Source organism: Leucoraja erinacea, chromosome 9 (genome assembly GCF_028641065.1).
Source record: "Leucoraja erinacea ecotype New England chromosome 9, Leri_hhj_1, whole genome shotgun sequence".
Classification (NCBI taxonomy): domain Eukaryota; kingdom Metazoa; phylum Chordata; class Chondrichthyes; order Rajiformes; family Rajidae; genus Leucoraja; species Leucoraja erinaceus.
Genome location: NC_073385.1, coordinates 22,701,023 through 22,723,427, shown reverse-complemented (window position 1 = coordinate 22,723,427; position 22,405 = coordinate 22,701,023). Strand labels below are relative to the sequence as shown.

The 22,405-nt window shown below is 44.5% G+C and overlaps 1 protein-coding gene across 1 annotated transcript in view; it reads left to right on the top strand.

Annotated features, from left to right (window-relative positions):
* Positions 1 to 22,405, top strand: part of mnat1 (MNAT1 component of CDK activating kinase) — a 105,116-nt gene that overhangs the window by 51,538 nt on the left and 31,173 nt on the right. The window contains exon 7 of the mRNA XM_055640319.1: positions 12,074 to 12,195. Coding sequence (XP_055496294.1) covers positions 12,074 to 12,195 — 122 coding nt within the window. The remainder of the gene's footprint in view (positions 1 to 12,073; positions 12,196 to 22,405) is intronic.

The window sequence follows — 22,405 nt, the reverse complement described above, 5'->3', positions numbered from 1 at the left end:
GGATTATGAGAATCACTGAATTCCATCTGTCAGGTCGATAAGCCATGTTTATAATATTTACATCCTATACTTTTGGTTGAGCTTTATTTGTTAAGCTTTATTTGTTGAGTTATAAACAGAATATTACGCATGCTAGAAATCTGAAATGATAGCATAAAATGCTGAAAATAATGAACAGGTCAAGCAGCATCTTTGAGGAGAAAATGAAAATATCATGTATTTTATGTCACCCAACAAGATAATCCCTCAGCATCATTTTCCTGCAATAGCACAATATCCCTGAGGGATGGGAAGAGATGGGACCCCATTGATAAGTTATTTAGCAGACGTGTTAACTTTATTTTGTACATCAGAGATGCTACATCGGCATTTTTCAAGTGATGGTGAGTTGGATTGGCATTATTACTTTGAGGTTTATGTTCTTGACAAACTCTGACAATATGAACTGACAATAAAATTCTGCCAGGTCAACTGTTCCACTAATCCAATGCCGAGAAACAGCTTTCAAAATTAAATGAAAATAAGAAACCATTTAATCTTGCTTAGAAATTAAAACTTACTTAGAAATTAAAAGGAATTTTACAAAAGTTTTTAAAACACTAAAAGTTCAGTTCTCATTTTATTTCCACTGTTTAAACTTCCAGTCAAAATGACAAGATGGTATTGACCGAGTTGAAATTTGCCACTGCATTAGCCAACAAATGCCATGGTTAAGTAACGGGATATGTTATTTTGTTTCCCCTGTACTGTTGAGCAGCTAGCAGTTAAATTCAACTTGGGTTCTCTCAGTGGGGGAATAAAACAGTAAATGTTCAGGTTGAAATTGCTAAGCGGTGAGCACTTCTGTACATACTTCCTAGTGTTAAAGAATATTTTGCAGGATAAGGCTGTCCTGAAGTTAGGAACATGAAATGTACGATACATATGATAAAACTTTATTCATCCAAGGAGGGGAATTAGTCTGGCAATAGTCACAACACGCAACAAGGCACAAAAAAAACTTGAAATTAAATGTGAAAACAAAAAGAAAAAGACAAGCGACTGTTGGCTGGCTGCTTCACCGGAACAAATGAACAAACAAACAAATGAACACAGACTTATCCCCTGGGAAGAGGATTCTAAACTAGAGTGCCCTCCCCCACACCGGGTCCCCCTTTGTTCTCCCACTGTCTCTCACGGCGGCCCCCCCCCCATGCTGGGTCCTCCATTGTTCTTTATGGTGGTCCCCCCCCCCACGCTGGGTCCTCATTGTCTTCCACTCCCCCCCCCCCCCCCCTCCCCTCCTCGCGCTTATCGATTGTCGCTCGCGAGGCCCCACCGCCACCGAGGTTCTCGCCGTCACTGAGGCCCCACTACTGCCGGCGCTCATGTTGCCGTCGAGGTTTGCGCTACTGCCGAGGCACCCGCCGCCAAGGCTCTCATTGTCGCCTCCATTGAGGCTCCTTCGGCACAGGCAGGCCTCGCTGCCCGGCTTCTCCACAGGGAGGCCTGTGGGGTGAGTCGGGCCTACCTGGGTGCGTACATAGTTTATGTGTACTTGTACTTCATTTAAAACAAAAAATTGAAAAGGCATGGCTGTCTAATTATCAGCATTTGTTGAGCAATAAAGATAAATATTGTAGATAATAGTTATTTTTTGGAATAAGAATTTGCTCCAAGATCAATGAATACTCTGGAAAAAAAAATTTAGTGCACCGGTGCATAATTTAAATTGGGTAGCTATTCAGTCAATGATAAATCATTCTTCAATTTTATAGTATTACCTCATTTAAAAAAAAAATTTAAAAACGGTTTCAATATATAAGACAAAAATTGGAAAGAAAAAAAAGAAAGTTTAAACACCCAGCGGTTAATTAGATTCAAGTAATTTGTATTTATTTGTTAAATTGTTTCTTTGGATTGAGAAAGCTATGTAATTAATAATTCGTTTTTTTTTAAGTGCGAAGTGTGCTACATGGTGAATGATATGTGCTGTGTAAATGTGGCCCCTTCTTGCCCTCCTCCATAAATGCGAGTAGATTTTACAGCTAGAGGGCTTTGTGCCAAGCAGAACAGGTTTTACTTGTCTGTGAAGATTTATACCACTGTGCAATGCATGACTGTCTTTGCATAGGTCATTTCGGAGGTCAATGGAATGAATGTACACGACAAGCCTTGAGCCATTACTATCTTGTCTGCGAGGTAAAAAAAGTAGTTAGCTGACATAAGGATAAAACATTACTAGAAAATCAACTACAGTGTAGGTCATTGACCATATTACTTTTTAAATTTTGAATGAATACGGAAAAGTATTGAATTGATTTGAAAAAGATTGACTTTCTGGCAAACTGCCAGTTTTGTGAAGGGAGGGACAGGGTGCAATGATTAATTGGGTTTTGCGAAGTGTTGTAGCAAATGTCTGATTGGCACCAACATGTGCAATGGCAACTGGTAGAATACAGCCCTAACAAACCTCCCAGTATATAATTGTACATTTTATAAATGTTGCCACGATAACAACTGTATTTTAACCCATTCATTATTAAAGCTGTCGCTTTTCATCAGCCACTTGGCACTTCTGTGCATACCAAATCATTGTTGATGGTTAGCATTTATGGGAAGAGTTAAACCGATTGAATTCAGCAGTTATTTCACTTTTAGTATTTGTATAAAATGTAAATTAATTTTATTTAAGTTAACATTAATTAATGGGGATGATCAGCCATGATCACATTTAATGGCGGTGCTGGCTCGAAGGGCCGAATGGCCTACTCCTGCACCTATTGTCTATTGTCTAATTTCAGCAAAGGGCTTTCTGCATTCCACCATTATCTGGGCAGGAAATAGGCACAATTTTCACATAAGTTGTCACACTTTCAGCTATTTGGTGTTTTCTCTGGGTTTTGAAATTCTTCTGGGACACTGAGTAAGTGGAAAAAATGCCGCCAGAATTCATGAAGTCTGTGTTAATGATAATAAGTTAAACACAATGTGGCTTATTTGCTGCTTAGTCTATTGAGAATTTGTTAAATCATTAGAAACATAGAATGTCAATTTTTATTTTTGAAGTTCCCTTCAGGTTTACTCATTCTTCTCCATATGAGGTTCAATGCTTTATAATGAATGAAATTAGTAATTCTGGATAGCCAGTAACACATTTTCACTGGAGGTGTACAGGCTCAGTGAGAAACGCTTCATTTGCTACTTTAATAAAAAATGTAAGCCAGAATTGTAATGTCTGTTACATTGGTTAGCACTTGTTCTTAAATTTGTCACATGAAATGAGTTTATATCGGGACACATTTCATATGTACTAGTCCCAAGGAGCAGTCAATTAATATGCAGTGAGATGGTGTTGAATTTCATCAGCAATGTTTGTCTTTACTGAGAAATGTGAGAAATATTCCATGTCTTCCAGATTTGAATGTTATTGTTCGGTGATAGGGCTAGGGTGTTAAGAACATAGGTAGAGACATGAGCATTTAGTTTAGTTTAAGGCCCCTTCTTGCATATGCTTCAGTGAACAAGTCAACAAAAACTTGGAGTTCGGTCTTTAAGTGTGCATGTTCACAAGCCCTGTCTACATACTGCAGCTCATTGACTGCTGTGGCTGGAATGACCTTGGTTTTGGAGGTTAACAAAGCTAAGTTTATTGAAGGGGAGAGGCAATATTGTGGCGTGAAAGAATGAGATTTGCTTGACCCTAATGTTTGCAGGTATTGAGTGTGTGGTTAAAATAATGCTTGTATATCATTTATTAATTTGTTAATAAATTAATTGGTTAACATTTTATTATATGATTAATTCATGACTTTTTAACAATTCTATTTACCTGTATGTATCACACATACAGGCCTGTTAAGCTGCAGATGCTGCTCAACCTGCCAAGTTTTTTAGGCCATGGGCCGAGGTGCCAAAAGGGCTCTAGATTTTAACTTTTGTGATGCATGTCTGGTATCTACTTGAAATTTGGCACAGATTTAGATAAAACATCATTGATAAGGAATTCATAACTCGTCAGTGCAAAAAGTTGCACACTAATTAATTAAGCTAATTAGAAAAGGTAACAGTGCCCTCTTGTGCTCAATAATATATAGCTGTATATGGGAACATTGAATATGGAACTGCTGCAGAGGTCCCAGGTTTCACTGGCTCCTGAACCTGCCTAAATAATGGGTGAGGGCAGATACTGTGTGTTCCCCAGTTTAATGAACCGCACTGACTGCCAGTGTGCAGAGTGGAGGTCATGGCCAGAGTAGGACTGGGGCAGTGCCAGGCTGGGGGAAGGCTAATGCATCTTCCACTGAGAGGAAAATGCCTAACCCTAACTCGCCCCCCCCCCCCCCTTCCAGAGCTGCCCATGGCTGGAGCTGGAGCCACTTTTGGGACCCGCTGTGGGCTCCGTACGTGTGGCTGCTCAGCGCGTCCACCTTGACCAGAATGCCCTTCTGGATCATCAGCGACGATTGCACCGAATGTCAACAAGGTGGGGAGCAGCACTGCCCTGAACGCCATCCGGGCCGCCTTCAGCACCCCCATAGTGCCGGCTCCGTCAGTCCAGCCGCTCGCTCACTGCAACACCGGCCGGCCATCAGCCCGACCGACCGAACCCTCACTGCACCCCACTGCCCCGGCCGACCCGCCCGACCGCTCACTGCACCCACCCCCGGCCGACAGCCCAACTGACTGACCCCCTCTCCCCCCCCCCCCCCCCAACTGCTGCTCAGCTCGGCCCAGGGCCGCCTTCAGCACCCCCATAGCGCCAGCTCCGTCACGGAAGTACTCAGAAAAAAAAATGCCTGCGGGCTGGATGTTTTCGGGTCATGGGCTGGAGTTGGCCGTGGGTTGTCTACCCCTGCCCTCTTCCACTGAGAGGAAAATGCCTAATCCTGACCCTAACCCTTTTCCACTGAGAGGAAAATCCCTAACCCTGACCCTGACCCTAATCTTAACCCTAGCTCTACATTTACTACAACTACATCTACTACAAACCCACTGACTCCCATGGCTATCTGGAACACACTTCTTCGCACCCTGCTTTCTGTAAGGATTCTATCCCCTCCTTCCAATTCCTCTGTCTACTCCGCATCTGCACCCCGGATGAGGTGTTCCAAACCAGGGCATCAGAGATGTCTTCATTCTTTAGGGAACTGGGGTTCCCCTCTTCGACTATAGATGAGGCTCTCACCAGGGTCTCTTCTATATCCCGCAGCTCCGCACTCACTCCCCATCCCCCCCCAATCATAACAAGGCCAGTCCCCCTTGTCCTCACCTTCCACCCCACCAGCCGTCACATACAACAGATAATCCTCCAACATTTTCACCACCTCCAACGGGATCCCACCACTGGCCACATCTTCCCATCTCCTCCCCTTTCGGCTTTCCGCAGAGACCGCACCCTCCGTAACCCCCTGTCAATTACTCCCTTCCCACCCAAACCACCCCCTCCCCTGGTACTTTCCCTTGCAACTGCAGGAAATGCTACACTTGTCGCTTTACCTCCCCCCTTGACTCCAAGAACCCAAGCCATCTTTCCAGGTGAGGCTCACCTGCACCTCCTCCAACCTCGTCTATTGCATCCGTTGCTCCAGGTGGCAACTGTTCTGCATCGGTGAGACCAAGGGTAGGCTTCGCAATTGCTTCACCCAACACCTCTGCTCGGTTCGCAATAATCAACCTGATCTCCCGGTGGCTCAGCACTTCAACTTCTACTCCCATTCTGAATCCGACCTTTCTGTCCGTGGCCAGAGTGAGGCCCACCATAAATTGGAGGAGCAGCACCTCGTATTTCGCTTAGGGAGTTTACACCCCAGCAGTATGAACATTGACTTCTCCAATTTCAGGTAGTCCTTGCTTTTTTTCAGGTAGTCCTACAGCCTCTATCTCCAGACCCCCCCCCCCCCCCACCTTTCTTTCACCTTTTTGCTCCAGTTGCCTTGCTGAGTTTCTCTATCTACTTTTTTCGGTCACGACTTTGTAAATGGAAGGAAATTTCAGCTTTACCTTTATTCGAAACCTTGATTGTGTGAAGAGGCAGCCATGATTCCAGATTCAGCCTTCAGCATTCAATTTTAATTGGCGTCATTGTCAGTAAACTCTTTGTACTGTACACTGACAATGGACAATTTTATAAATTGAATCTGTAATCTGAATCTGAAAAGGAAATGTTATGGATTTGGGTCACAAAATGGAAAAGATAACAGAAGTTTGTTTTTTTTTTTGCTCCAGCTCCATCTGTTTTTGATGTGGAAATAAGGAACTATTACATGCTGGAGTTTAGCTCTTTATCCAAATAATAGATGACATTGTTTATATCCAACTGAGAGGAAAGATGTGGCAACTGTATCTTGTCTCATCCTTAAGAACTTCATTCTCTCTGTGCTGTGCTTATGTGATAGCCTAGATCCTTATGGTGAGATCTCTGAAATGTGAAGAAACCACAATCTTCTGAAAAGAGGTTAGACTCCACCAATTGACCCATGCCTGATGAGTACATACAATGCAGTAAGAGCCTACTGTCAGTATACACATTTAATCTACTTAGAATTGCATTTGGTGTAATTATTAAGAAAGTTAAACTAACTCTTCGATTGCTAACAGCATTTCTACTGGTGACTTCATTTAAATGTGACTCTTTTGTTTCTGAAAGCATTTTGCTGAACCCACATTGTTATTGCAGCTGCTGCATGTGTTTGCTGTCAGCTGAAAGTCATCTCAGAAAGATTTCTCCCTGCCCCCACCCATCTAAGTCCATTTCAATTTGTGCAAATTCCTTGAACATTGCAGACACACCTTTGGAATAAGATATTTTACTTCCCTAAACACACAAAAAGCACTTGAAAAACACAGTTGGAGGTTTTTTGCCCCTTTACAAAATTCTTGTTACCTTTCAGTAAGTGAAGATATAGTTTGTAAATAGGTTAGTAGCAGTGTCTTTTTGTGATGGTATGTGTACCTGTACCTCTTAAAAAGTTAAAAACTTGATTGATGCACAGCAGCCAATATCGGCACGTGAACTGTTATATGTGTACTGGCATCTTTTTGTCTACCAAAAAAGTAATGGTTAGTAGTGTGTGCTGGCAAGAACCAGAGATATTGGTAAATTTTAATCTAATTTGCAAAATAACAATTATCTTCACACAATGAAAGTTATCATTAGATTCTGAGCAAATGTCAGTTTTAAATTTAAGGCACAAGAGACTGCAGACACTGGAATCTGTAGCAAAAATGAGCATCTAGAAGGAACTGAACTAGTCAGGCAGCATTTATAGAAGGAAATGAAGAGTTAACGTTTCGGATCGTTCAATTCTTCGCCAGATTACAGAACCTGCAGTCTTTTGTTTTCCACTCATCACCTACTTCCCCTACTACTACTCTTTCAGCCTCAGTGAAGTGTCTCACCCGGAAACATTGACTGTCCACTTCCTTCCACACCTGCTCTGTTGCTTAATTGTGTAAACCATGAATTTATTTATCCAAAACCGAATTTTATATTGCAGCCTGAATTTTAAAACGTGTAAAATTTATAAAATAATATTTCAGTCTCACTTTCATGGAGCCATACAGCTTGGAGACGGGTCCTTTGGTCCAACTAATCCAGGCTGACCAGTATGCCATCCAAGCTAGTGCAATGCTTCTTATAAACTTCTCTTGACTTCAGAATTAAGGGACAGAAGTTTAGGGGTAATATGAGGGGGAACTTCTTTACGCAGAGAGTGGTGGCGGTGTGGAATGAGCTCCCAGTGGAAGTGGTGGAGGCAGGTTCATTGGTATCATTTAAAAATAAATTGGATAGGCATATGCATGAGAAGGGAATGGAGGGTTATGGTACGAGTGCAGGCAGGTGGGACTAAGGGGAAAAAAATTTGTTCGGCATGGACTTGTAGGGCCGAGATGGCCTGTTTCCGTGCTGTAATTGTTGTATGGTTATATGGTTGTACACAAATCATTAATAATTAAAAAATATAGTATATTTGGGCTGACTTTCACAACTCAAAATAATTCCTGTAACTACTTACATTTTATTTTTGAAAACTGTTTGAAGTCTTTGGGGGGGGGGGTGTAAACATCTAGTTAGAACTGCAAATGAACAAAAACATTATTATCCTCCAACATCACCTCATGTGCCTGTGGAATTATTGACTGCAAGATAGAGATAATTTAGACTCTTGCGTCTAAATTAAAGAGGTGTGCTACAATATGCACTTCATCTTTGTCACATTGTCATGCTTGAACGCAAGTATTTAAACAAGTTGCCTTCATGTTCGTGACTAATACTGCAGGAGATCAATTGCTTTGTCAAAGACCAACTTTGTTAACAAACAAAGTTATGAGCATCACAAAAAGACTTAAATAATTAGTTACACGGATTATTCCTAAAATGTTGTCAAGGGTTAAATTTACATTAATTCATCTTTATTCAAATGTATATATTTGGTCTGCACAAGAAGGTCTTTTAAACTCGGGCTCAGTCTTTATGCCACTACCTCTTGGATGATTTTATTTTTACATTGTCTGACACTTTTGTTTCGGTTCATCCAAAAAAAATAACATGGGTCCTAGCATTTTTGTGAAATGTGGAACACTTGTGTTCCATGGTGGTTACCTCTTTTATCGTTTAGTTTTTTTTTGTCTGGATCCATGGGACATTACTGCAAGCGAAATGTTTAATTGGAACTGTACCTCACTTTACCTTGCATGTAAAAATGTAAACTCGGCTTGATTTGCATCCATGTTTCTTGTTCAACGCCCGAAATTGGGAAATGTAATTGATCTGCTTCCAATTTCCACCTTTCTCGTTCTTCCATGTGGTTCATCTTTGACCGTTCTCTTCCCTTGAACAAAAAACAAACTTCTGGAAGAGCTCAGTGGGCTAGGTGGTATCTGTGGAGGAAAAGGACTAACAGTGTGTCAGGTTGCAATACAAAACCGTGCCTGTCCATTTGTCTACTTGTATACTGACAATAGATAATAGGTGCAGGAGTAGGCCATTCAACCCCTCAAGCCAGCACCGCCATTTAATGTGATCATGGTTGATCATTCACAATCGGTACCCCGTTCCTGCCTTCTGCCCATATCCCCTGACTCCGCTATCTTCAAGAGCCCTATCTTCAAGAGTCTCTTTCTTGAAAGTATCCAGAGAACTGTCCTCCACTGCCCTCTGAGGCAGAGAATTCCACACACTCACAACTCTGTGTGTGAAAAATTGCTTCTTCATCTCCGTTCTAAATGGCTACCCCCTTATTCTTAAACTGTGGCACCTGGTTCTGGACTCCCCCAACATCGGGAACATGTTTCCTGCCTCTAGTGTGTCCAAACCCTTAATAATCTTATACTGCATTTTGTTGTCTACTGCTGTACTGTACACTGACAATGACAATGACAATTAAATCTGAATCTGAATGTTTCAATAAGATCCCCTCTCATCATTCCAGAGTATACAAGCCCAGCCGCTCCATTCTCTCAGCATATTACAGTTTTGCCATCCCGGGAATTAACCTTGTGAGCCTACGCTGCACTCCCTCAATAGCAAGAATGTCCTTCCTCAAATTAGGGGACCAAAACTGCACACAATACTCCAGGTGTGGTCTCACTAGGGCCCTGTATAACCGCTTGGCTCACTGAGATCCTCTAGTAGTTTGAATAAGCTGGAATCTTGAGAAAAACAGTCTTGTGTATCTAATTCTTGTTTTTCTGGGCATAAAATTTGTACTTGGCTTTTAACTTGGGATATTTTATTCTCTGCTGATGATATAATTGTCTTTACATTGATGTAATCAATTGCAGGATTGGTGGCTGCTTTGTCGATCACTACTTTCAGTCTGCAAGCAGCACAGTTTCCAGTCACTTCTGGCTGTTGATCTCTACCTGACTTGCACACTGCTCTCCCTGCTGCTGGCTTTTTACAGTTTCACTGGAACTCAATTAAATCTGAAGGAACACCACAATATCCTTTGTTATGTTATAGAGGACAGTAAATATTTTGTACATATTATATTCAACATTGCAGTTAAACTCCAATAATCCACTGTCTGATTATTCAGTTGCCAAGACTTGAGGGCCTGAGCAAAAGAGAGAGGTTTGGCAGGTTAGGACTTTATTCCTTGGAGCACAGGAGGATGAGGGGTTATTTTAAATAGGTGTATAAGATCATGTGGTGAAAAAGAGAGGGTGAATGCAGAGTCTTTACCCAAAGTAGGGGAATCAAGAACCAGAGGACATAGGTTTAAGGTGAGAGGGGAAAGATTTACACACAGGGTGGTGGATATAAGGAACGAATGGGCAGAGGAGGTAGTTGAGGCAGATATTATAACATTTTTGGATAGCTATATGGACAAAGTATTTAGAGGGTTTTGAGCCAAACACAAGCAGGTGCATCTTGGTCAGTGTGGTCAAGTTGGGCTGAAGGGCCTGTTTCCGTGCTGTATGGCACGATGACTATTTAGAATTCCTGTTATTTGGCACCTATCCGACCAGGTGTTGTTTGCCATGCTCCCTACCAGATTGCTAGAGCTCCAATTCTGGTGCTTCCTTCCAACACACTGGGGTCCTGGTTCACACATTCTCTATGTACATCCCTGTATCCTGAAATGACTTATTTATTCCAACTCTTTGTCTGTGACAGCCAGTTTCAATCTGTATTAACATGCAAACTCCTATACGTTGGTGTCTTAATTTATGCACCAGTATCTTGTGTCGCACTTTGTGAAATGCCTTTTGGAAATCTATCTTCATGACATCTCCAGATTCTTCTCTCGCTCAATTAATTTGAGAACATTTGTCAAACGTGATTCATCTTTCATAAAACCAAGTTGAATCTGTTTCATTAAATTTTGCCTTCCCAAATTAGATTGACTCCAGCATCTTCCCAACAATATATAAATTAAACTAACTTGCTGATAGTTCCCTACAAGATACAAGATACATTTAATTGTCATTTGGACCCCTTGAGGTCCAAACGAAATGCTGTTTCTGCAGCCATACATTACAAACAAATAGACCCAAGACACAACATAATTTACATAAACATCCATCACATCGCTGTGATGGAAGGCCAAATAAACTTATCTCTCCACTGCACTCCCCCCCCCCCCCCCCTCCCCCCCCCCCCCACAATGTCAGAGTCAAAGTCAAAGCCCCCGGCTGGCGATGGCGATTGTCCCGTGGCCATTAATGCCACGCCGGGTGGTGCAAGGTCGCACACCGGGTCTTGGTGTTAGAGCCCCCGGCGTGCGCTCGCAGAGTCCCGCGGCCATTCCAAGCCGCGCGGGGCGGTGATGTTAGGCCCCGCTCCAGGAGCTCTTCGACCCCGCAACTCGGGCGGGAGAAGTCGCCGTTGCGAGAGCCCTGAAAAGCGGTCTCCCTCCAGGGACCCGCGGGCTCCCGGTGCCGCCGTCCACAGACCTGCAGTTGAAGCCTCCGACTCTCCGGTCGGGGCAGCAGCAGCAGCAGCAGCAGCGCTCCTCCACCCGCTCCGGACTCGGCCAGCCCCGCAACGGTGACGGTGAGTCGTCAGCACCAGAGTCCCCGGTCTCTTTCTGTTGGAGGCCGCTCCTCATTGCAGCCCCAACGATAACGTAGACCCGACGAGAAAAGGTCGGGTCTCCCGTGCAGGGAGAGATTTAAAAGTTTCCCCCTCCCTCCCACCCCACACACACATACACACCCCAACAAAAAATAACAAAAACTACATAAAAACATAGACAGAAAATAATAAAACGCTGACGGGCTGCAGAGGCCGCTGCTGACAAGAGTCGCGCCGCCCACCCTGCCCTCTGTCTTCCTCCCATTTTATACAAGGAAATCACATTGTTTTTCAGTCTTTTGGTATCTTTCTGGAATTTAGTGAGTTTTGCAAATTTTCGACCAATGGGTTGTGGTGGGAGGGGGAATACTTTTGATGGAAAATCTAGGTTACTCTGTAAATGTCTTTAAAATAAATCTTACAAACTTTGATTTGACTATTTACTTAAAGCAGACGGTAGCTTTACTTTTTCAATTGTAATAGTTTGACACATGGCACATGCTTTTAAGTATGAAATTTGTATCTATTTGAGGAAGAGTACTCCTAATGTGCAAAATATTTTGTAAACAGGGTCAGCAAATATCCTTGCAGCCTGTGCCAAAGATTGAAGAGGCCTTGTATATGTACCAACCATTACAGATGGAGATGTTTGGACCTGAAGTTCCAGAATATGAGCTGCTTGGAACGCAAGGGTAAGGATTAAATTCAAATTTGCACAATAATTACATGTCTGGTTCTTTTAAGGATTGAGTGGAAACATAAAAACAAGGCTCTCATTTTTTTTCTCTGTTTCCAGCCGGGCAACCAAGGCAGCTTTTAGGGTGCCAAATGACAGTTTAGGTGGTCATTTAAGACGGCTTGCATGACGCGTGTGATAATATGCTCGGACGAAGTGCGTAGTTATCAGTCGGAATTATGCTCATTGAAGCATTCACATATTATTTCTGCTTCAAATAAAGTCACAAACTAAACGTATTCACCCATCAAGACATGATATATTATAATACAGTATCTCAACTCTTTTTACACGTTGCAATGAATGCAATTTATATTATCTCTTTCCATTTCCAAACTAAAATGTGGTTGGATAATTCAGTGTATGATCAACCTCGTTGAGACCAAGCGCAGACTTGCCGATCACTTCACACAACACCTCCACTCTGTTCGCAATAACCAATCTGATCTCCCGGTGGCTCAGCACTTCAACTCCCCCTCCCATTCCGAATCCGACCTTTCTGTCCTGGGCCTCCTCCACGGCCAGAGTGAGGCCCACTGCAAATTGGAGGACAGCACCTCGTATTTCGCTTGGATTGTTTACATCCCAGTGGTATGAACAATTTCAGGTAGTCCTTGCTTTCTCCCTCCTTCCCCTCCCATTCCCAGCTCTCCCACAGCCTGCTGTCTTCTCTTCCTTTCTCTTTCCTGCCCCCAACCCTCCCGATGTCAGTCTGAAGGAGGGTCTCGACCCGAGACATCGCCTATTCGTTTGCTCCATAGATGCTGCCTCACCCGCTGAGTTTCTCCAGCATTTTTGTCTACCCATTCATACCAGTTCTGTTATCCCACTTTCCTCACCCACTCCCTACACATTAGGGGCAATTTTATAGAGACTAGTTAACCTACAAAGCCAATGCGTCTTTGGGATGTGGGAGGAAACCCACATGCTTGCAGAGAGAATGTGCAAATTCACACAGACAGTGCCCGAGGACAGGATCGAACACAGATCTCTGGCATGTGAGGCAGCAAGTCCACCAGCTGTGCCACTATATTTTGTTTTCCAACACACAAAAAAATTATACGTTGATAACTTTGGTTGCTAAAAAAAGAAGTTATCCATTTTCAGTCTTCAATCTCTAAGTGACGCTATGTCCCCCTTTACAGCTGCTGTAAGTTTTAATTCAGTTCAAGACTATGGGGCAGTACATTGGCCATAAAGCTGCTGCCTAAAAGTGCCAGAAACCCGGAATTGATCCTCAAATGGGTTCAGTCTGTATGAAGTTTGCTCCTTTTCCCTTTGATCGCATGGGTTTTCTCCGGGTGCTCTTGTTTCCTTCCACATTCCAAAGGTGTGCAGGAACCGATTTCATGCCCAACCCAAAACGTAATATTTTCCTTTTGTCCAGAGTTTCTGTCTGTCCTGTTGAGTTACTCCAGCTTTTTGTGTCTATCTGCAGTTCCTTCTTACACACACGATACTATACAATAGAACTGTCATAGCTCAAACTCAGACGGCCACCATGCCATCAATTTTGCCATGTAGCTAAAACAGGCAATGTAAAATGTGGAAAAGGAATGCCTTCTTCATGGATTGAGCTTCGCCATCAATAGCGAGCGTGTACGACAATACAGTGATTTTCCATAAGGAATTAATACATTTTGTATGAAAATTTGGAATCATCAGAGTAAAATTCCCCAAACCGGAACTTCAGATAATGCCAAGGAAGATGTACTGTGGAAGATCCTGGGCTATAGGGCCAAACTGATCCTCCTGAGTAACTTCCATGTCAAGATAGTTTTATTTTTATACTGTCCCTGACTTCCCTTGTCAGCCACGGTCGCCCCTTACTCCCCTTGGAATCTTTCTTTCTCTTTGGAATGAACCGATCCTGCACCTTCTATAATATTCCCAGAAATACCTGCCATTGTTGTCCCACTGTCATCCCTGCTAGGGTATCTTTCCAATCAACTTTGGCCAGCTCCTCCCTCATGGCTCCATAGTCCACTTTGATCAACTGTTAATACTGACACCTGTGATTTACCCTTCTCCCTCTCAAATAGTGTGGTGGTGGTGTGGTTGCATTTGGGGTGAGGAGTGTAAAAAGAAACTTTGCCAGCAGTTATTGTAGTCCTGTTGGAATTAATTGTTAATTTCATGGTTTTGCACCTATATTTATGCTGCGTTTTTCTTGTAGTGATTTACAGCTTTCTTTTCTGAGCAATGAAATGGTATTGCTTCTGTAATTTTACAAATTTTGTTTCATTCTCTAAGAAACATTTTTAAATGTTCTGCAAAAGTAAGTATTTATAAATTGCTAAAGGCAATATGTGTTGACAGATTTACACTGTTTAAAATTATAACCATTCATTAAGTTAAACATTCTTTTGGAAGTAATATAAATCATTTTATGTGGGATATTTTTTGTAATCCTACGGTTTCTAATTTGCTAGATTTTCCAAAAGATATTGAGTTAGGCCTAGATTTTTAAATTGCAAATTAAATCAAACAGATTGCAGAAGAAATGCTATGTAAACTGTCAATTTAATCCTCTGCTTTTAAATTAATAGTGAGTATAGAAAAGGACCCTTCACAATAGGTCATACTTCTGAGCTTAGTGTGTTTCTGTGAAATGTCAAACTCAGGTTTTGCTTAATAGATATTTTTAGTGATGTAATGGTACATTTTGGCAGTCTGTCAGGACAAAATCGAACATGATTAATGCTTTAATAAGTAGTGTTATACCACTTTATGATGTGGATCTGGTTTGGTTTCCTGCACAGAGACAGAGCAGCAGGTGTGCAGATGTAATTTTTCTTAAGAAGTACAATTCCGCTTTTCAAGATGGGGTTCCTTAATCTTTGTGGTCTTGGCTATTTTTTATACATATTATTTCAAGAATATCCTTTCAATGTTCTTTCAGGAATTAATAATAGACAGTATATAGTTTATTGCCACACAAAGGAAAACATTCTGTTCTGCACACCTCTGATGGTCAGTTTAGGTGTATTTCAATTTAGAGGAGAACCTTTTTATCCGCTCATATAAATGCAGTAGTCCATAACGTACCAGTTGTAAATCAACACCTGAAAATTTTCAAATTTACTCTGCAGACTTTCAGTTATTTCCTGCATGACCATTTAGTAGACCTTTAATGTAGTCTGCTCAGTGACTAACAAGCTTTCCATTTTTAACAGACTTCTTGATTTCCGTCTCTTTGCCATTATATACTATAACGACCAAGAAGTGTTTCATTTTGTGGATTTCAGAATTTTGCAATTCCCTACATTCTTAAAGTATATGCGTTCAAAATAGCTTTTCTCAGTTAAGGGTTTATCTTTATGAGAAATTGTACGAATTGAAACAATTTTACATGAAATACTCTTAACAATTTTTAACCATTGAATCTATTTGATGCAATTAATAAACATTAAATTCTTGTATTTTATTGGAATTTGCATGTTTCAATATAACTGAAAATGGGGGGGGGGAAGGGAAGGGAGAGGAGGGGTGGAAGAGGAGGTGGGGTGTGGTAGAGTGTGGGGGGAGGGAGTTACAGAGGATAGTTGAATAAGAATAGGTCTTTATTCTCTGGAGAGTGAGATGCGTTAAGGGGGGGCTGATAGCTTAGTTACTCGGACTGGTGGGCTGGCAGACAGAGTTGATTAGGCGCTGGCAGTTCCCTTTGAGAATCCTTGAAATTCCATTTCAAGCAGAGTGCAGGCCACCAAATTCAATTTCATAGCATTTCAAGCAGAGTGCAGGTCACCAAATTCAATTTCATAGCATTTCAAGCAGAGTGCAGACCACCAATTTGCCAAACAACTCATTGCATTGTCATTAAGGGCTAACAAATCATTTATTGCAAGTACATTGTAGACTCACAGTTCAGTTGATTCACAGCTTAGAATCACAGTTGTGGACTCTCCCTTGCGATCTTCAAGAGTGACTGACTCGCGTCCAGGCATCCAGGGTTTTATAGTCCTGCCCCCCCAACCCCCCGAAGGGGCGTTACCTTCATTGTGGTGATCGACAGGTGAGAGGACCAATCAGCTGATCTCAAGATTTTTTTAACCACTCATAACTTTTTTTATTTTTCATCGATCGGAAAAATCCTGGGGCCGCCTCTGCGCAGGAGGATTGTCAGTAAAATGGCCAAATATCATAGCGATATAGCGACGTGGATAAGATTTTCCCATTGAGAGTAGGGAAGATTCAAACAAGAGGACATGACTTGAGAATTAAGGGACAGAAGTTTAGGGCTAACATGAGGTGGAGCTTCTTTACTCAGAGAGTGGTAGCTGTGTGGAATGAGCTTCCAGTGGAAGCGGTGGAGGCAGGTTCGATTTTATCATTTAAAAATAAATTGGATAGGTACATGGACGGGAAAGGAATGGAGGGTTATGGTCTGAGTGCAGGTAGATGGGACTAGGAGAGAATAAGTGTTCGGCACGGACTAGAAGGGCCGAGTTGGCCTGTTTCCGTGCTGTCATTGTTAAATGGTTCTACGGTTATACTAGACTAAGTGGAACCAGAGAAATAACTCTTTTACAAATGGGGTTATGCATATAAGGAACAAGCTAACAGAGGAGGTGGCAGAGACAGGTATAAGTACAACATTTGAAAGAGTCTTAGAGAGGTATATGGATTGGAAAGGTTTTGATGGATATTGGCCAGGTAAAGGCTAACTTGGTTAGGCAACTTGGTCAGCATGGACGAGTTGGGCCAAAGGGACTGTTTCCATTCTCTATAGCTCTGAGTTACTTCAGGTGAACAATTCAAACTTAATTAATTAGAATATAGCAGTTTCATTAATACAATGGAGGTTTAGGGGAGATTTAAATGAAGTGAATAAAATCAAGACATTTCAAAAGTTGAGGCTAAGATAGCTTTATATTGCATAGAAAATGAGTTCAGTCATGAGGGTAAGTGGATTTAAATAGCATTGAAGATCTGAAACCACCACCGAAAGGATGGTGGAAGCAGAAACACTCACCTGATTAAAAAAATGTCTTTAACCATATAACCATATAACAATTACAGCACGGAAACAGGCCATCTCGGCCCTACAAGTCCATGCCGAACAAATTTTTTTTCCCCTTAGTCCCACCTGCCTGCACTCATACCATAACCCTCCATTCCCTTCTCATCCATATGCCTATCCAATTTATTTTTAAATGATACCAATGAACCTGCCTCCACCACTTCCACTGGGAGCTCATTCCACACCGCCACCACTCTCTGCGTAAAGAAGTTCCCCCTCATATTACCCCTAAACGTCTGTCCCTTAATTCTGAAGTCATGTCCTCTTGTTTGAATCTTCCCTATTCTCAAAGGGAAAAGCTTGTCCACATCAACTCTGTCTATCCCTCTCATCATTTTAAAGACCTCTATCAGGTCCCCCCTTAACCTTCTGCGCGCCAGAGAATAAAGACCTAACTTATTCAACCTATCTCTGTAACTTAGTTGTTGAAACCCAGGCAACATTCTAGTAAATCTCCTCTGTACTCTCTCTATTTTGTTGACATCCTTCCTATAATTGGGCGACCAAAATTGTACACCATACTCCAGATTTGGTCTCACCAATGCCTTGTACAATTTTAACATTACATCCCAGCTTCTATACTTGCGTCTTTGAAAATCAAATTGTGCTGAAATCTCCAATTCAACAGATCATGGAATGGGATGTGTGACTGAACTATGTAGAACGTTCTCCATCATGATGGGTGAAAAGGCCTTTTGCGATGCACCTTTCTACAATTCTCTGAAGATGTTTGGTTGTTTCCAGCAATTTAAGTTGTTTCAAGGCTTATGATTCCCTGGTGACCAAGTTTAACTTTTACTTTGCAGAACTTAATAAACAGCAACCATAAGCATTCCAGGAGTTGACCTGTTAGCCTCTGTCAGTCTGTTTTTCTCAGACATTCTCAACAAATCTTTTCCTTCATAAATGCGTGACTATATGTGGAGAAGTGCAACTTCTCCATTGTTTAAAAAAGAATGAAATTACCATTTTGTGGCGGTCCCTGGGGGGTAGGCCACTCCTTGGATCATCCCCCCTCGCCGATTGAGGGACAGGGGCGTTGGTCTGCCATGGAGTTTCCTGACGACACTTCCTAGCGGTTCTGACAAGGGTGTCGTGGTGTGTACTCTGACTGTTGGAATTAAAAAGCTTCTTTTGAATCCGCCTGGCGTCTGGTCTTTTCCTGACCTTGACCAGGCCACTACACTGGTGACCCCACGTCGTTCATCATGCATTGTGATGGATAATAACGCTGTTGCGCTGAAGCTCCCAACTCTGTGGACCGAAGAACCCGAAACCTGGTTCCAGCAGGCAGAGGCACAGTTTGCTGTGAGAGGTATCACGCAGGATGAGACTAAGTACTATTACGTGGTTGGCTCGCTTGACCAACTAACTGCGAGGCGAGTTAAGCCGCGGCACATGCAGTCCATAAGCCGCTGAAAGGCCTGCGCGGCGTTCTTCAACCCAAACGGCATCCGCACAAATTCGAATAGACCAAATGGTGTAATAATGGCCGTCTTTGGGATATCGTCGGGGCGGACCGGAATTTGATTGTACCCTTGCACGAGATCCACCTTGGAAAATACGGATGCTCCGGCCCTGATGGCCCCCTGCCATCCGTGGATGCGACTTTTGCACGCATCCTGGCAGATTTTCTCGGCATTCTCGAACCTCACTTCCACTCCTCCACCCCCAAGCACGGGGTGGAGCACCATATCCCCACTACTGGCCCGCCTGTGCACGCTCGGGCACGTCGTCTCGCCCCAGACAAGCTCCGTCTAGCTCGGGAGGAGTTCCGCCAGATGGAGGCGATAGGCATCGTGCGTCCCTCCGATAACCCATGGGCCTCACCGCTCCACATGGTCCCTAAGAAGAACGGGGGCTGGCGCCCGTGTGGGGATTACCGTCGCCTGAATGATGCGACCGTCGCCGACAGGTATCCGGTCCCGCACATTCAGGACTTCAATGCCCATCTGGCCGGAGCATCCGTATTTTCCAAGGTGGACCTCGTGCGAGGGTACAATCAAATTCCGGAACGCCCCGACGATATCCTGAAGACGGCCATTATTACACCATTAGGTCTATTCGAATTTGTGCGGATGCCGTTTGCGTTGAAGAACGCCGCGCAGGCCTTTCAGCGGCTTATGGACTGCGTGTGCCGCGGATTGGACTTTGTCTTTGTGTACCTGGACGACATTCTGGTGGCCAGTCGCTCGCGACAGGAGCACTGCATCCACCTCCATCAACTGTGTCAGCGTCTCAGCGATTTCGGTTTGGCTATCAACGCGATCAAGTGCCGTTTCGGGGTGACGGCTATCGACTTCCTCAGCCACTGCGTGACTGCACAAGGGGTGGTGCCTCTGCCGACCAGAGTGGACGCTATCCGCAGGTTCCCCCGTCCGACCACAGTTGGGGGCCTGCAGGAATTCATGGGGATGGTCACATTCTATCACCGCTTCCTGCCGTTAGCGGCCGCAGTCATGCGTCCGCTTTTCCACCTGATTGCTGGTCATCGCAGGGAGGTTGATTGGTCCGTGGAAGCAACAGCGGCATTCGAGAGGGCTAAACAGGCACTGGCTGAGGCCACAATGCTCGTCCACCCACGAGAGGATGCCACGACCGCCTTGACGGTGGATGCTTCTGAGGTTGCGGTTGGGGCAGTGTTAGAGCAGCTCGTTGAGGGTTGCTGGCGGCCACTTGCCTTCTTCAGCAGGCATCTCAGTGGTCCTCAGCATCGTTACAGCGCCTTCGATCGGAGCTCCTTGCCCTGTATCTCGCCGGACGTCATTTCCGCTATTTTCTGGAGGGGAGACCATTTACTGCATTCACGGACCACAAGCCGCTAACCTTCGCGTTCGCCAAGGTATCAGACCCGTGGTCTGCCCGGCAGCAGAGGCAGTTGACGCATGCGTCAGAGTACACCACCTCCATCCGGTTCGTTGAGGGCAAATTTAACAGGGTGTCCGATGCCTTATCAAGACCTGCAGTCCACACAGTTCTCCAAGTCGGTGAGGGGATCAACTATTCCGCCCTGGCAGCCGCTCAGCTTGTCGACGAGGAGATGGCCGCCTATCGTACGGCGGTTTTCGGGCCTGCAGTTGGAGGACGTTGTCTGTGGTCCTGGGGGTACCACGCTGCTGTGCGATGTCCCCTCTGGAGTTCCGCGACCCATCGTCCCCATCGCCTGGCGGCGCAGGGTGTTTGAGGTGCTCCATGGACTTGCGCATCCCTCCATCAGGGCGACAACAGCCCTGGTAGCCTCCCGCTTTATGTGGCACGGGCTGCGGAAGGAGGTTGGACATTGGGCGCGCACTTGCATCCCGTGCCAGACCGCCAAGGTGCAACGACACGTGCACGCGCCGTTGCAGGAGTTCCCCATTCCTCAGAAACGTTTCGACCACATTCAGGTGGACATCGTGGGGCCGCTGCCGTCGTCCCAGGGCATGACGTATATATTTACCGTTGTGGACCGCTTCACGCGGTGGCCTGAAGCCATTCCGCTACAGAATTCCGCAACAACCACCTGTGCTCGAGCATTGTTGGCGCACTGGATCGCCCGGTTCGGGGTTCCACTGGACATAACATCCGACCGGGGGCCTCAGTTCACGTCCGAGCTGTGGTCAGCCATGGCATGCCTCCTGGGTGTTCGTCTGCACCACACGACAGCGTACCACCCGCAGTCGAAAGGCCTAGTGGAGCGGTTTCACCGACCGCTTAAGGGTGCCCTGAGGGCGCGGCTCACTGACCCAGACTGGGTAGACGCTCTACCGTGGGTGGGTTTTGCTGGGGATACGCACCGCACCCATGGAGGACTTGGCCTCCTCCTCCGCCGAGTTGGTGTATGGGTCTCCGTTAACGGTGCCTGGGGAGTTCATCCCGCCGGCACGTGGCCAGGTGGAGCAGCCTTCGGACGCTCTGCAACGTCTTCGACAGACGGTGGGCAAGCTGGCGCCGGTGCCCACTTCTCGTCATGGGTCCTTCCGTCCGCACGTTCCCTCTGCTCTGGAGGACTGCCAGTTTGTTTTTCTGCGCAGGGATGCACATCGGACACCTCTACAGCGGCCGTACGAAGGTCCCTTCCGGGTCTTGGAACACGGCTCGTCGACTTTCGTCCTGGACATGGGGGGTCGGCGTGAGACTGTTTCAGTTGCGCGGTTGAAGCCAGCACATATTGATATCGATCGGCCGGCGCTGGTAGCGCTGCCCCGTAAGCAAGGGCAGCCTCTGTCTAGGATACCTCCTCCTCTGGCTACTTCGTCCCCCGCACTTGTTGATCAGTCGCCTGTTCCGGGGCCGAGCGTTGTGTGCACCCGGGCTCCTGTCCGTTTCGTACCTCGGGTACTTAGGAGGGGGGGGGTCCTGTGGCGGTCCCTGGGGGTTAGGCCACTCCTTGGATCATCCCCCTCGCCGATTGAGGGACAGGGGCGTTGGTCTGCCACGGGGTTTCCTGACGACACTTCCTAGGGGTTCTGACAAGGGTGTCGTGGTGTGTACTCTGACTGTTGGAATTAAAAAGCTTCTTTTGAATCCTCCTGGCGTCTGGTCTTTTCCTGACCTTGACCAGGCCACTACAATTTCATGATTTTAATAATTGATTTAACTTTTTTGAAACTGAACTAATATAAATTTCCTTTTTCCTCCATGATTTGTGTTCCTAAAATACCTCTGAAAGCTTTGACAACTGGCAAAGCCCTTCTGCAGTTTAAAATAATATTAAATATTTTAAAATGTATTACAATTGAAATTAAAGCCAACTAAATTCACATACTTAATTAGAATCCTTCCCAGTCTAAACTGGTTCAGAATCAGAGGCATATTTTCTCTATCCCCTACCCCAATACGCATGCACAGCCCTAAGGCTGCATAACACTTCATATTGAAACTCGGAAAAGAGGACATTTTATAAAGGAACAATAAAAAAAAAAAAAAGAATCTATTGCACGTACTTGTATATGAACTGGACTTTTCACATGCTCCACAACGGGATCGTGTAAGAGATTCTCAGGGGGCAAGAGGAGAACCTTTTCCTCCCAGTGAGTGATGAGTACCTGGAGTGCATTGCTGGAGAGATTGATGGAATCTGAGGAAAGACATTCTTGCCATAGAGGGAGTACAGAGAAGGTTCACCAGACTGATTCCTGGGATGGCAGGACTTTCATATGAA